Raw genomic sequence first — 15480 nt, forward strand, 5'->3', positions numbered from 1 at the left:
ATCAGCAGAGCAACATAAAGTGCAGACGACACACAAATTAATATCATTGTAGAGTACACTACTTGACCTAACATTCACATGTTTTAACATTACAAATCCTGGATATGATAGTAAGGCATCTGAACCTCCACTTCGAGGAAGTGTTTTGATATTTGTTTAATTTTAAAAATAATTCAAAGATATAATGCAGCTTGTTGATTTGATAAACCGGACTTTGAGCTATTAATCTTTGTTCAAGCTATATACTGAATTTTGTGTTTGATCTTGAAAGAATGTACTGCTGCAAACACTTTGTGAGTTAATTCTATGTTTATTTATATTGTAATAAAATCAGATTTGTCCAAAATTGTTATAAAAATACCCCACAGAGACAGTGGGTGTCAGAGACTGCTAACACACACAAAATAGCATGTTTAAAAATTTTAATAAGCTATTTCAATCTACTCTGTGCTCACTATTTAATTTTTTAAAAGTACTAATTATAAGTTTGTATTAGAACAATAAGTCAACAACATTACACATATTTTCAAATGTAGTAGTGTTAACATTACACTTTAAGAAGTAATCTTAAATTTGAAGAATTTTGCTGTAAAAAGTACCATTGTTACTAACATATCATGTAATGGTACGGTCGCAGGTTCGAATCCTGCCTCGGGCATGGATGTGTGTGATGTCCTTAGGTTAGTTAGGTTTAAGTAGTTCTAAGTTCTAGGGGACTGATGACCACAGATGTTAAGTCCCATAGTGCTCAGAGCCATTTGAACCATTTTTGAAGCGGTTGGGAGGCAGCAAGGGAACAGGATAGGAATGTGGCTTGAGTTAGGTTGTCCTGGTGCAAACTGAGGAAGTTGCCCATTACACACAGTGAATTGAAAGAGTGGATAGGAAAGGAAGTAATTAGAATAGAGGGGGTAAGACAAGAGTGTAGTTAGAAGAGAGGATGAGACAGACTGTGGAGAGAACACTATGGGTGCAAATTAATTGCATGAACTGAGATGCACAGGGATGGAGGTGGAGGCAAGGGATGGGGGCAAGGGGAGACTGAGGCCACACAGATTGCAGGATGAAAGGGTGTGTTGTAAGAACACCTTCTTGGCCATGGTTTGGTGGTGGCCATTCATTCAGGGGAACAACTGGTTAATGATCGTGCCCACATAAAGGCTGTACAGAAATTACAGCAGAGCTGGTGTATGATATGACTGCTTTCACAAGTGGCCCTACCTTTGATAGGACAGGATAAGCCTGTGATGAAAGTATGATACAATTTATTGTGTGAGAACATAGGACAAGGTATATGACCCTTGTGGCTATATTTTTGGAGGAGTTGTGGCATTAAGATGAACCATGGTATTTCATAATTGAATGGACAGCAGAATATTCCTTAGGGAGAGGTGCAAAAGACCTTCTTCATTTCAGGACAGAATGAAAGATATTTGAAGCTCTGTCAGAGGATGTGCTGAAGTTGTTTCATTCTGGGGTAGAAATGGGTAATGAGGGGTTAAGGGGCGTGTACTCCTTACAGCATATCATTCAATACCATAATCCTCCTGCCTCTATGTCCTCTAGCCCCTCTACCATAGCCAACTCAACCTTTCCTCATGCCTCTTACTTCACTCCATTAATCTGCAGGCACATGAGAACAATAATTAGCATGTGTGGGTTTCTGCATAACAGTACATTCAACATTCTGTAACTAAATGTGTGTCGAGCATAAAGTAATAGTGAAGATAAATTTTCATGTTTTTTCTTCACAGTGGAGTTTCTGTACTGTTGCAACAGTTCACTCACAGCAACCATAACATTCAAGTCATCAAATTACATTAAAAAGTAATAAAAAAAACACATACATTTAACAATATGACTTATTTCCTGCAATGCATTCATTGTGCACTAAATAAATTAATCACAAAAGAGATTGTGAACACAGTAGTAAATGTTCTGATGATAAAAATTAAATCATTATGTTACTTTCACAGTCCATCACTACTTTTTTATATCAGTCAAAACGAAACCGATGTACTAAATGGAAATATAAAACATCTTGAAAATTTCATGAAAATATTTCTTATTACTGAGTTTTTACTCATGAAGGTATTTGTAATGATTAAGCAGTTCATCATGTAATTACTTTATTACAGCCATTCAAAATCTCCTAATAAGATGCAGTTGTGAAACATTTGATTATCTTCTTGTAAAATATTTCTCTGTTATCCAAAACCATACAAGGTGCGTGCCATAAGTAATGCGACCAAATTCACAAAAAATCATTTATTGAATATATTTGTACAAATAGTCAAAAATTTTCAAAATAGCACACTCTTGAGTTGATACACTTCTGGAGGCGGTGTTTCCATGCCTGGAAGACATCCTGGAATGCCTTTTCCGGAATGTCCTTTAGAGCTGATGTAACATGCACCTGGATGCTTTCAATCGTGCCCCAATATTTTCCTTTCATGACTCTTTTTAACCAAGGAAACAAAAAAAAGTCAGTGGGATCCAGGTCAGGACTGTAGGGAGGCTGTGAAACCAATCTGGTCTTGGTCCTGGCCAGGAAGTCATTGACAATGAAGGCGCTATGACTCGGCGCGTTGTCGTGGTGAACTTTCCACGTGTCCTGGATGTCACTTTGGCAGCGTGAGACCCTCCTTTTCAGTCTTTTGAGCACTTCCAAGTAGAAAGCTGAGTTCACTGTAGTCCCGGCAGGTACGAATTTGTGGTGGACAATGCCTCTGACGTCAAAGAAGACAATGAGCATAGTTTTGCTCCTGGACTTGCTCATGCATGCCTTTTTGGGACAGGGCGACGATGGGGTGTGCCACTCTGAACTCTGCCATTTTGTCTCTGAGTCATACTAAAAAATCCGCGACTCATCACCAGTGACAACTGAGTTTAAAAAATGAAGATTATTTTCACACATTTCCAACATTTCTCGGCACCGAAGCTCTCGCATGTGCTTGTGTTCATCGGTCAACACTTTTGGGACAAGTTTGGCACACACCTTTCTCATGTTCAAATCTTCAGCCACAATGTGTAAAACGGTTGTTTTTGACATTTTTAGAGTTTGTGCTATCAATTGAAGGCTCAGCCGTCTATCAGAGTTCAAACAATCGCACACACGTGTCACATTTCCATTGACTCGTGCGGTTGATGGCCGTCCACTGCGAGGTTCGTCAGTGATCTCCTCTTGGCCCTCCATAAATGAGTTGTGCCTTCGGAAAACTTTATGATTTGGACAAGCAATCAGTCCCAAAGACATGCTGAAGTAATGGAAACGTTTCGATGGCGGACTTCCCAAGTTTAATGCAAAATTTGATAGCATACTGTTGCTCTATAGAATGATCCATTGTGCAGTGTCACATAAACTCAAAATGAGGTTGACAGAAATGCACGTCCTGACTCTCCAGCAGTTCGCACCCGAATGAGACAAAGAGCATTTTGAAGCTAGCACCCCCCTCCACTTAGCCCAGCCAATTACAACACGCTGTGGTGTACCGTTGCATCAGAAAAAAAATTGGTTACGTTACTTATGGAACCCACTCTGTATATCTGGAAGAGAGTCAGCAAACTGACACTATCATAAAATAATGATTGAAATATTCCAATTATCGTGTAACAGCATAATGTCCAATATCTTCAACATACGTCTTGTAGAATCTTCCTGATGCACTTCACAGTAGTTTTCAGAGTTTGGACGAAGATGTAGATTCACAGATATGGAACATGTTCATAAAAATGTTGCCTTTCAGTAACATGGATGTCTTTGACAGACAGAAGAAAATAAATTCTCTGACAAAGCAGAGATCACAGAGGACTCTAGCTCCTGCTAACATAACAGCATAAGTTGAGATGGAAATTACAGCAACAGATAAGAACTTAGAAGGTGCAACAAGTGCAGTTGATTTGTCAGAGACAAAGAAAGGAACACTTTTCTCAAAATGTACACACGAGACAAAGATGGGCTGTAATAGGAAATAGGAGAGAGCAAAGGAAAGAAAAATCAGTATTATATGCAGAGTATAGAATATAGGCAGAGTGGGGGTGAGGAAGAAAAGAATGAGAAATCAGTTGTAAATGTGTAGAGCAGGGAGTAACAAGGAGAACTGGTGTGAACTGAGGTTAGGTAAGCACAAGAATAAATCATGCACTGGCTATTAAGTTCATGGCTGTTGATATACTTTCCGGGATGTGAGGTCGTGGTCCAAGAACTTCTCTGCTCCTTACGTTTCGTCCAGAACTGCGCTGGACTTCCTCAGAGGCGCTGCTCCACTGAGTCTTGCCGACTGACTGGTCGGGTGTCTGAGAGCGACTTATGTATTGTGAGAAAGGGGGGCGTGGTTCAGGTGACACGTGATGAGCAGTGATAATCCATAGCAAAGATAAGGTTGACTATCGATTACCACCTTGTCAAAGTCGCTCTCAGACACCCGTCCAGTCAGTCGGCAAGACTCAGCGGAGCAGCGCCTCTGAGGAAGTCCAGCGCAGTTCTGGACGAAACGTAAGGAGCAGAAAAGTTCTTGGACCACGACCTCACATCCTGGAAAGTATATCAACAGCCATGTCACCCGGTCGTGAAAGCCTTCATTCTACTATTAAGTTCATGCCTACAATATTCTGTGATGCTAGTGCCAGGAGGAATATTAACTTTCCTGTGTGCTGCAACAGGCCATTTGATCATAACTGCTGTACAAGAAGTGTGTTTTGTCACAGAGTTTGAGTGTTGTGTGTCTGTTCCCTGTCTGTATTCATTTAGCCCACCACAAAAATGTGAACGGAATAGTGAAACAATGGAAACTCCAGGTAGGAATATTGATAGTGTAGGAAAAGGTAGATTGCTGCTTACTGTAAAGAAGACATGTTATGCTTCAGACAGGCACAATTAAAGGATGCTTACATAGAGCTTTTAGCCACAACCTCCATCAGTGAAAGAGAAACACACACCATTCATACACTCAAGCAAGCACACCTCATGCACACATGATCACCTCCTCCAGCATCTTGGGCCGGAATGCGACAATCATGTGAGATGCAAGCAGCACTCTGGAGAGGCGGGGGAAGGGAAGGGATAGTAGTAAACAGATGGGGAGAGAGATGAATGCTATCTGGTGGAGTCCGAAATCAAGCACGTTATGTTCAGCTGCATGTTGTGCCACAGGGTGGTCTACTTTGTTCTTGACGACAATGTGGCCGTGGACATTCATCCTGGTGAACAGCCACTGCCAAAATGTGGCCAAGAACAAATTAGACTGTCCTGTGGCACAACATGCAGCTGAACATAACATGCTTGATTTCATGACTGCTTGACTACTCAAGCTATGTGGACCATCTCCTCAACCACCAGCTTTTCTGAACTGCACAGATGGGAGTTATCTATACAATTCATTCTCTGCTTCCATAATTATCCCAGCCTCAACCTACGGTAACAAGCCATTCCCAAAACCTCCATGCAACAGTTTCTAACCCCTCCATCGTATCATCTCCTTCCCTTCTCATCTCCCACCCTCTTTGTTTGCTGCCTGCTGCCAATGCACCCATCCATCTTTCCCCACTGCTCTGCTTTTTCATTCCTTTGCCCCCCACCTGCCTGCCCCACAACCTCCAGATGCTGCACCTGTTGGCATTCTAGTTCCTACACACTCCACCAGACAGCATTCATCTCTTCCTCCACTCCTGCACTACTATTCCATCCACTTCCCTGCCCCCTTTAGATTGCTGCTTCCATCCCACATAATAGTTGCATTCTGGTCCAAGCTGCTGGAGTTGTCAGTCATGTGTACATGAGATGTGCTTGCTTGTATGTATGAAAGGTGTGTGTTTCTTTTTTACTGATCATGCCTGTGAGTGAAAGCTCTATGTAAGTGTCTTTGACTTGTGCCTGTCTGCAGTTTAACATATCCTCTTTACAGTAAGTAGCAATCTATCCTTTCCTAGATTGGCGAACTGAATGGAGGTTGCATATCAGCTGATGATATTTCATGGTTTGTTTCACAGGTGGGTTTCTCAGTAGGTTCTACCATCTATTTTAGAGTGTGATCTTGTGAGTTCTTGGTTCCCAAGTCATGTCTTATATTTATTAAATTTCAGGTGGGTTTTGGAGGCAATGAAACTGTACTTACAAATGAAATCAGACTCGAAGCCACTGGAACACCATAGCCCTTATGAAGTCAGAACTCTGTTACAGAAAGTCTTGACAGTGAGAGAATGGGCTGCTCAAGAAAAGTAAGTAGACCAAAAATAATTTCAGTCCAGAGAGAAGTAAATTTTGTAACAATTTATCTCAGCTTTTGGAACAGAAATAAACTTCATTAACACTCATACAGGAAGAGTGGTCAGGGATGTTGCTTGTAAAATTTAGAGCAGTGAAATGCTTCCTGCATGATGTACTGAAGTTAGCACTGAATGTCTTATTTGCTCTAATATAAATATTTCTAATTACAGTGCTGATGTTGCCACAGGTCTTGTAATTGGTCCACATTTTACATTCTTTTGTAAGAACACTTTAAAAACATGAGGGTAACCCAAGAAGTAACAATCTGTTGATATTTCCATTGTACAAACTGAAATCAGTTATCTGTAAACACTGGTCAAAAGAAGTTGGTATTGTGAATGAAATGTGTGCTACAAAGCTGCACCAACTATGAAGTCAGCAATGTTGTTCGATTTTTGTATGCTCATACGTTGAAACTTGCTAAAATTTTCTGTCAACTAAAAAAAGACTAAGGTGATGCTGTAATGAACAAAAGAAGTGAGAGAAAGTTATGTGAAATTTTCAATAATGGATGAATAAATGTGAATGTCAAAACTCAACCCCAAAAAAAATCTATGAAGAACAAAGTCATGCAAGACCTCTTTCCACAAGACTTCCTAGGTGATAAGCATTTTGGAAATGATGCTATATAGATATCACTATGTTTCCTTCCTGTCATCATTTTCAGAAATAGTCTCAGTGGCTGTAATAACAACCATTAAGTAGGTGGCAGATTTCTTGACTTGTGGGTTCTGGTGGATTCATCCTGACATAAGGGAGGGATGGCGATGGTGTTCAATACTATTTAGAAGTCAGTGAGCTATGCTGTTTCTCAAACTTGTGAACTGTACAGACAATTCATCTCACACCTAAACTGTTCATAATAATGATCTGCATTTATAATCAGTGAAAATTAGCTGCAGTCATACCTGCATATTATAAAGAGAAGTCTGTAGGATGTATACCAAAATTTAACTTTACTGTGTATTTTGATGGGCAGTGTAACAACATGAATTTCCGTAATAAAAGTCTCCTCTTGTACTTAGTAAAGCCAGTTGTCATTACTTACTGTGTTACTCTCATACATGATTTATTACGTGTTCCAAGAGTATATTTTAGCAACATAATGCTAAGCATTTGAAAAACCAGAGGACTACTCAGAAATTCACCCACACATTCTGACTTCATGTTATATAGATTCCACTATAAAGAAAAGCCTCCAAGAATGTGGAGCAAGTTAAGAATACATAAGTACAGAGAAACAGCTGTGTGCTACATTAAATGCACTATCTCCAAAAGTTCACCATAATCAGTAAATGAAGGCATATTTCCTGAACAGAATTTCGAAATGGTTATAGACCAAATTAAAGCTTAATCACAAGGTGGTTTACAACAGTGGCCAAAGAATCTAATTGGAAAAGTTTTGAAACCAATGGTTCATCTTAAAGAGAAGTGACAGATGAAAATGATTGCTTCCACAACTACAGTAGATGTGGTTAACCATAGCTTCCACATGTCCTTGGCAGCAACATGAAATATTCTTTATGAATTAGTTTGAGATCTCCAGTGATAATTGACCCCATTCATGAGAAAGAGCTTGAGTGTAGGTCTGGTAGAATCTTTAATGTTGGTTATGAAGCTGCAAATTATCTCCACAGTGCATTGTGTACCTGTGTGTACCTGCTCTATATTATTCAGATACAGAGACCTTGCTAGTAGCCCATGTGATACATACCTTTATCTGTGAGAAATTTATCCACCAGTGCAAGTGAGTGACCATTATTGCAGTTGTAACTGCTATACATTCAAATATTAGCAATATGAAGCCACTTCAGTATCAGTGTTGAGAATGTAAATGCATTGTTTAAAATAAGTATTTATTTTTCAACTTAATCACCTGTTATTGATATTATAATAAAAAATAATAAATTTTTGACAATATATTGTAATTGGATAGATAAAAAATTTGCTCACCAAGCAGCGGCAGGAAAACACACACATTAAAAAAGGTTTTACTCATGCAAGCTTTCAGAGTCAGTGGCTCCTTCTTCCAGCAGAAGAGTTGAAGGGGAAGGAAGAGCGCTAAAGGGACTGGAAGTGGAGAGATTTAGGTAAAGGGGTAGAGTTCAGAAAAGTCACCCAGAACCCCAAGTCAGGGGAGACTTACTGGATAGGATGAGAATTGTTGGGGACTGCATCAGAGGAGATTTGAATACCTGAGAGCTTAAAGATGGAAGACAGGACAATATGCAAGACAGAGTTTACTGCTAAAAGACTGTGCACGAGTTAATAAGAATGAAAAGCTAAGTGCATTATATGTAACAGATGTGGGAGGGTGACGTCAAAAAATAGACAGGTCAGAAAATGAAAAGTGTAGAAAACTAAAAGAGAGTGAAGACAGGAGTAGTTAATTTGAAGAAATGCTGAGATGGAAGAAATTAATGTAAATTAAGGCCAGAACCAAGGACATGTTGTAGTGCTAGTTCCTACTTGTGGCGTTCTGAGAAAATGATGTCTGGGGGAAGAATTCAAATGACGCGTGTGTTGAAACAGGCACCAAGGTCATGGCTGCCATTTTGTAAGAGCATGCTCTGCAACAGAATATTGTGCATAGGCAGAGGGTTGTACTGGCAACACACAGTATCTTGTTGCAGAGCATGCTCTACAATATGACAACCATGAGCTCGTTGCCAAGATAACTGGGCTCCTATCTGGACTGCCATTAGTGGACACACTGTACTGTAGGTGTAGCATATAGACCAACTTCTCTGGGCCCACAGTACACAATGTGAAGGAGAAACTGGAACTCAATAGGCACTATAAGCTCTGAAGACAATTATCTATTGGATGTCATTGGATTTTGGTCCTATTGTGGGGTGATTTCCCTCCTTTGATCTAGCACTCACTTACAGTGGACATTTCCTGTGTGTGTCAGAGCCATTATCTAAACCTTAAAATTACACTTTGTGACTAATTCAACACATCTCAAGGGTGTCGTTTGCATTGAACTGTCTCAGGATATTCAAAGATGCTTTCACAAAGATTCTACCCTGCAAAATAGGATCCTGGTTTCATCTTTGTGATATGGAGAAGATTTTGAATATAGTGATTATCATTTCCTTTGAGTCACAGTTGCTGTTCAAAGCAGGAAGTTGCCTTCACTGTACAGTTTCTGCAGTTCAGTTTATAAAGAAACATTGGTAGCTAATTTACAGTGGTTGTTCATATTTTCTCATTCAGATTTCCTCAGTTCCTGATTATGCTTAACTTTAGGACTCTAATAAGTTAATGATCATTGACGATTGTTGCACATGTGAAAGTAATCAGTATCAGTTGCTTTTCTTTATTTAAGGCTGAGAATACCGCAAGAGAAAAGCTGTCCATAAACACAAGGAATTAACATTAAAAAATAAAAATTAGCTTATGTTGTTTTACTTCTACTGTTCTATAATTTTTATCTGCTACTGAAAACCTGGCAGTTCTGTAATTCAAAGGGAAATAATTACCTGTGCTGTGTAAAATTGAGGCATGTATCTTTTTGTATGTTGTTATAAATATAATAGAGGGAAACATTCCACGTGGGAAAAATATATCTAAAAACACAGATGATGTGAGTTACCGAACAAAAGTGCTGGCAGGTCGATAGACACACAAACAAACACAAACATACACACGAAATTCAAGCTTTCACAACAAACTGTTGCCTCATCAGGAAAGAGGGAAGGAGAGGGAAAGACGAAAGGATGTGGGTTTTAAGGGAGAGGGTAAGGAGTCATTCCAATCCAGGGAGCGGAAAGACTTACCTTAGGGGGGAAAAAGGACAGGTATACACTCGCATACACACACATATCCATCCACACATACACAGACGTGTCTGTGTATGTGCGGATGGATATGTGTGTGTGTGTGTGAGTGTATACCTGTCCTTTTTTCCCCCTAAGGTAAGTCTTTCCACTCCCGGGATTGGAATGACTCCTTACCCTCTCCCTTAAAACCCACATCCTTTCGTCTTTCCCTCTCCTTCCCTCTTTCCTGATGAGGCAACAGTTTGTTGCGAAAGCTTGAATTTCGTGTGTATATTTGTGTTTGTTTGTGTTTGTATGTTGTTATAAAGCATTTTTTTTATCAGTTAGGTCAACATGTATCATACATACTGTGTACCAATTCTTACATGTCTTAATAGTGCTGATGTTCTGGTCATCAGATGGAGTCTTAATGGCACTAATGTTCTGTTCATTTCCCTTCATGTACAAGGAAGATTTGAGTCACCCAAAGTGGGATGATGAACAGTGGAAAGTGGAGAGAGACTGATATTATCCTTCATAAATATTGAACTGAAGATTTTCCAACCAGATGTGTTATTGTCTATTAGCACTTTTAAGAAAGAATAAATAAACATTAGTATTTATTTTTATTACTCATTTTACTAAATTTGCTCTGAGTCTTTTGCTGTCTTCTAACTACATAGCTATTATTTACAAGGTATTCTGTTTTGTATAGCTCTTTAATCTCTTTTCTAACTTTTCACATAAAATTATTTCCTGATGGAACATGCTACTTTAAGTGTGTAATAATCCTTTTCTGTGGGTAAATTGTATCTAGTTTTTGTTTTATTGTAACAATATTGAAAAGAACAATTTCTACTCACCATATAGCAGAGATGCTGAGTAGCATATAGGCACAACAAAAAGACTGTGGCTTCAGCTGCCAGAGGCTGCAGTCATGTGTGTGTGAATTGTGTTTGCTTGTGTGTATGCGTATATGTGTGTTTGTCATCTATTTTTGACAAAGGCCTTGTTGTCCAAAAGCTTAAATTGTGACAGTCTTTTTGTTGTGCCTATCTGCAACTCAGCCTCTCCGCTATATGGTGAGTAATAACTTTCCTTTTCATAATATTGTTACATTCCATCCTGGATTTTCCATTGTTTGATTTATGTTTTATTGTAATGGATATAACTATTTTTGAAGTAATTTCTGTTAGTTCCCCCTCCCCCTTACCCCCTCCTGCTAAAGTAACTAGATGCCCCACTCTTTCCTCATCCTCCACACTCGTTCAAACACTTTTAAACCATTCAGTCCACTGGTAAACACTTTTCTGTGACAAAACATTGTCCATGTATTGTGCTGAAAGTCTTCTATGAACTGCCACTCCTTGGACATCTTCAGACCAAAAAAAAGGAGACTTATTTAGGAATGCTTTTCTTCTGTTGTACAAACAGCGAGTAGTGTGACCACCTTTATGTAGCAGTAGCGCAAAGCAGATGATGTGATAATGCTACAACCTAACACAGGCAAAGACAACAGATGAGTGACTGTTGATAATGTGGCAAACCATACACAGACTAGTTGTTGTTCAGCATATGAAATCATGCATAACAAGGTCAACTTTTGCAAAGTCTTTGTGAGATGGATTCCCAAACAATTTGATGAAGACCTCAACAGCTACCATGTGAAAATCTGTGAGCACTCACTGGACTGCCATGCTAACGAATGTGAAGCATTTCTGAAACCAATCACCACTGGAGATGAAACATAGGTTCATCACTTTGAACTAGAAAGCCAGTGCCAGTGGATGTAATGAAAGTCCCGAATCTCCAGTCAAAAAGAAATTCAAAGAGTCAACTTTCTGCTGGAAAATGGTGCTCACTTTTCTTCTTCTTCTTCTTTTCACAAGGAGCAGTCCTTGAACATTACCTGGAAAAGGGGCCAACATAAATAGTGAATGTTACAGTGATATACTGAGCCTGTAATTCACAATAAACACTGAGGTCAATTGTCAGACAGTGCTCTTTTGTTAGCTGACAGTGCATGTGCATTTATTGCTGACCTCTCTGCTCAGATGCTAATGAGTCTTGTCCCATTGGATTATCATATGTTTGGTCCACTGAGAGATATTTTAAGATGTTGATTCAACAGCAATCAACAGATGAAGGATGTGTTGCATGTATGGTGTTCTGTGCATCCAAAAACCTTTTTTGCAGAGGGTATTGGAAAACTTGTGCAACAGCGCACCAAGTACATTGAAAAGCAGAGTGACTATATTGAAAAATGATATCAGTAAAAATTGGGTGCTCTTGTTGCATTAAATTTTAAAAATTGATTGCATATACTCAGTAACATGCACTGCTATTTAATTTACAGAGTTAGCTGTGTATATATATCATTTAACAAAATCTTTTTCCCTTCCTGTAGAAGTCTAAAGTTTCCTATATTTTGAAGCTTACCTCATTACATGACTATTATTGGTATCTGTGTGTTAGTATAATATTTATGGTAACTGATCCAAAATGTCTGCACAGCTCCAGTTCCTTTATTTTCTGGTTTCCTATGGCAAAACTAATTTCTAGCTTGCAATCCATATTTTTGTGTCAACTGGAATTAAAGCAATGTTCTCTCCCTCTGTTGAAATTTGATTTATTTCTAAATTGGAACAGAAATCAAGAACAATGTTGATTCACATAATTTAGTTACACTGTAAATATAAGTGATGGATGACTTTAATAAGCTGTTCTTATTAATGTCTAACAATCCATGTTTAAGAGACCATGACAGTGTTTGACGTCATTAAAAATGTTTCTTATGTAAATTCCAGGCTGTCACCTCTTCAACGCCGGCGTCTTGAAGGCTGCCTGTGCCGTGTTCCTACAAATTTCTATAACCAGGTCTGGGATGTTATGACTCGAACTCCACAAGGTATCAAGGTCCGAGGCTATCATCTGCCCCAGCAACCAACGCTGTCAAACATGACACGCTCACAACTAAATTTTGCATTACTGGTTGAACAAATGCTCAATCACATCCAACAGCCTGAGTATAGACAGATTGTAGTTGAGGTATGTTGCTTCAAGCTATTGAAAGTATAATAAATACACACTTTACATGACACATGAAGCAAAGTTCCAAATGATTTATGTTCAAAATTAGAATGTGTTTGAAATTCACAAAACGAATATATCAGTACAGTATATTACAAGTAAATCTCTGCAGTGTGTGATTAGCCTTGACAGCAGTGCAACCCATGCAGCAGTTTATGATGCTGTTCGTGAGCTCCATAGACAGTTAATGCTGTTCTTCTTACAGAGTTGCATTCAAAACAACTGATAATGGGAATAGGGCTGTGGAGTGGCAACATTCTTCCTGAGAATATCCTAAACATGATCTTTGAGATGCATTCAAGGAGTATCAAACCTTTTGGGTGGCAGAAATACATTTATTGATTTGGATGTAAAGAACCCTAATCTTCTTCAAACTCATTTCCTTGGTAATGTATACACTTCTTCTAACACTCTTGCCATTGTTGGAAACACTTGGGGAACAGTTCTTTTGGAATGGTGACCAGCTGAGCTGTTGCCTTCTGTGTGATGTCTTCTCTTGACTGGAATCAAGTTCTTTTTGGGGGTGTTTTCAGTTTGAGAAATGGAAAAGTCACATGGATCAATGCCAGGGGAATAGCGAGTCTGAGTAACCACAGGAATGTTGTGTGTGATGAGGAAAGCCTGAATCAGATATGCAGCAGGCAAATTTCATAGATAATCCTCTCATGCACAAATCATCGCACAAAATTTTATGTATTGATCCCATGCTTACCTCTAACTCTTCCACAAGTTCTCACAGTGTGATATGGTGATCTTCCCTGACCAAAGTCTGCATTTGCCCTGTGACATTGTCATTTTGGCTTGTCAAGCATCTGCTTGAAGCCAGTTTGCTGTCCACTGACTTGGAGCCGCCTTTGAAGTGGTTGTACCTTTCCTTTATCCTTGTGTTTCTCATGGCGTCACACCCAAAAGCGCATTGAATCTCTTGAATAGTTTCCACTTAGGCATTTTCAAGCTTTTGGCAAAATTTGATACAATATCACTGCTCAATTTGTTCCATCATTTTTCGGCTTACCAGTATCTGTCTTACTACACTTCCTCAATCACAAGCCAACTGCCAGCGAATGATGGTTTCTGATGGTGGCCAGATCATGCTGGGCACCACATATGTGAAAGTGTATATGCCCCAGGACAACTACAAATTCCAGGCAAAACTGGGGAATTTTTTCGTCTGGGAGAAAACGTGGAAAAACCTGGGAATTTTTTATTATTTTAGTTTTCAGTTAAATTTTTGTGATTTTAACTGGTAAGAACTGATACTCTGACAAAGAGTTTTGCTGTATTCTGCTACTGCAGAATAATACTGCAGCAATAAAATATAAATGAGAGAAAAAAAACCAAAATATAACTTAAGTAGCAAAGGAAATGTGCCATTTACAACAACAAAACACATTGCATACACAAACATCTGCAAAACAGCAGAATGTGTCAAACACTTTAGAATGAAGACTATGCAGTACTTCATAATGACAAACAGCTTCCAGTGAGCGTGACGCCACAAATATTTACATTAGGTTCACTTGAGCAGTTGCTAGCAGGCTCATGCGCAGTTGAGTTGAATATGAGCAGTACCTTCTCCCATTTCTAGCGACTTGAAATGGGGCTGTTAGATGTATCAGCAGTAGCAACAAGCTACCAGATGCTACCCAAAAAAATTTTTCTTATGCACCCAAGCTTCTCCACATGACCCATGTTTATGTTTCATGATTTTGCTTTTCTTCTTTGTTTAGCACTCTTACATCAAATGAAAATAAAGCAGATTTCTGTGGCTGTGAGCTACCAAGTGAATTAAAATACATTCCCATAATCATGAAATGCTAAAATATGTTATTAGTTTCAGTTTTTTTGTCTCATTTTATCTCCACATTTGTGGCAGTCAAGCAATTAATCGGCTTGCAGAACAATGAAGTCAGTTTTGTGTGTTAGCTAAAGAAATTTGACTTTTATTAATCTTTTCCACAGAGGCAGTCAATTTATTTGAAACGGTTTTAGTCCATACTATTGGCTAATTTCAACTGTTCACTGAGTTTCAAGTGCATGTTTTCATCTTTTGTCGCATATTGTATTATGCCATAATAAAGAACCAAACATGAGATAATACTGTACTGGTACACCAAGAAAGCTTAATATCAGATTGGGGCTTCCATTTGGCTAAAACAACCAACACACTCGCTTATGTATGTAATAGTGGCCCAAACAAATGGAGTGCTTCTGATAATTCAGAAGTAAGTCTCTGTGGAGTGAAACGTACTGGTACATAGGGTCAGAGGAGCCTGAAACAAGCAAAAGTTGTGTGGAGGGCAATGGGGAGGTTGTTATTTTGAAATCATATTAAAACAAAAATTTTTGGTAAATGTGAAT

General features: G+C 38.9%; 1 protein-coding gene across 1 annotated transcript in view; it reads left to right on the forward strand.

Annotated features, from left to right (window-relative positions):
* LOC124797849 (probable phosphorylase b kinase regulatory subunit beta) overlaps positions 1-15480 on the forward strand; it is a 195084-nt gene that overhangs the window by 152680 nt on the left and 26924 nt on the right. Inside the window, 2 exon segments of the mRNA XM_047260909.1 lie at positions 6082-6216; positions 12837-13077. Of these exon segments, the coding sequence (XP_047116865.1) occupies positions 6082-6216; positions 12837-13077 (376 nt within the window).

This window comes from Schistocerca piceifrons, chromosome 5 (genome assembly GCF_021461385.2).
Source record: "Schistocerca piceifrons isolate TAMUIC-IGC-003096 chromosome 5, iqSchPice1.1, whole genome shotgun sequence".
Lineage (NCBI taxonomy): Eukaryota > Metazoa > Arthropoda > Insecta > Orthoptera > Acrididae > Schistocerca > Schistocerca piceifrons.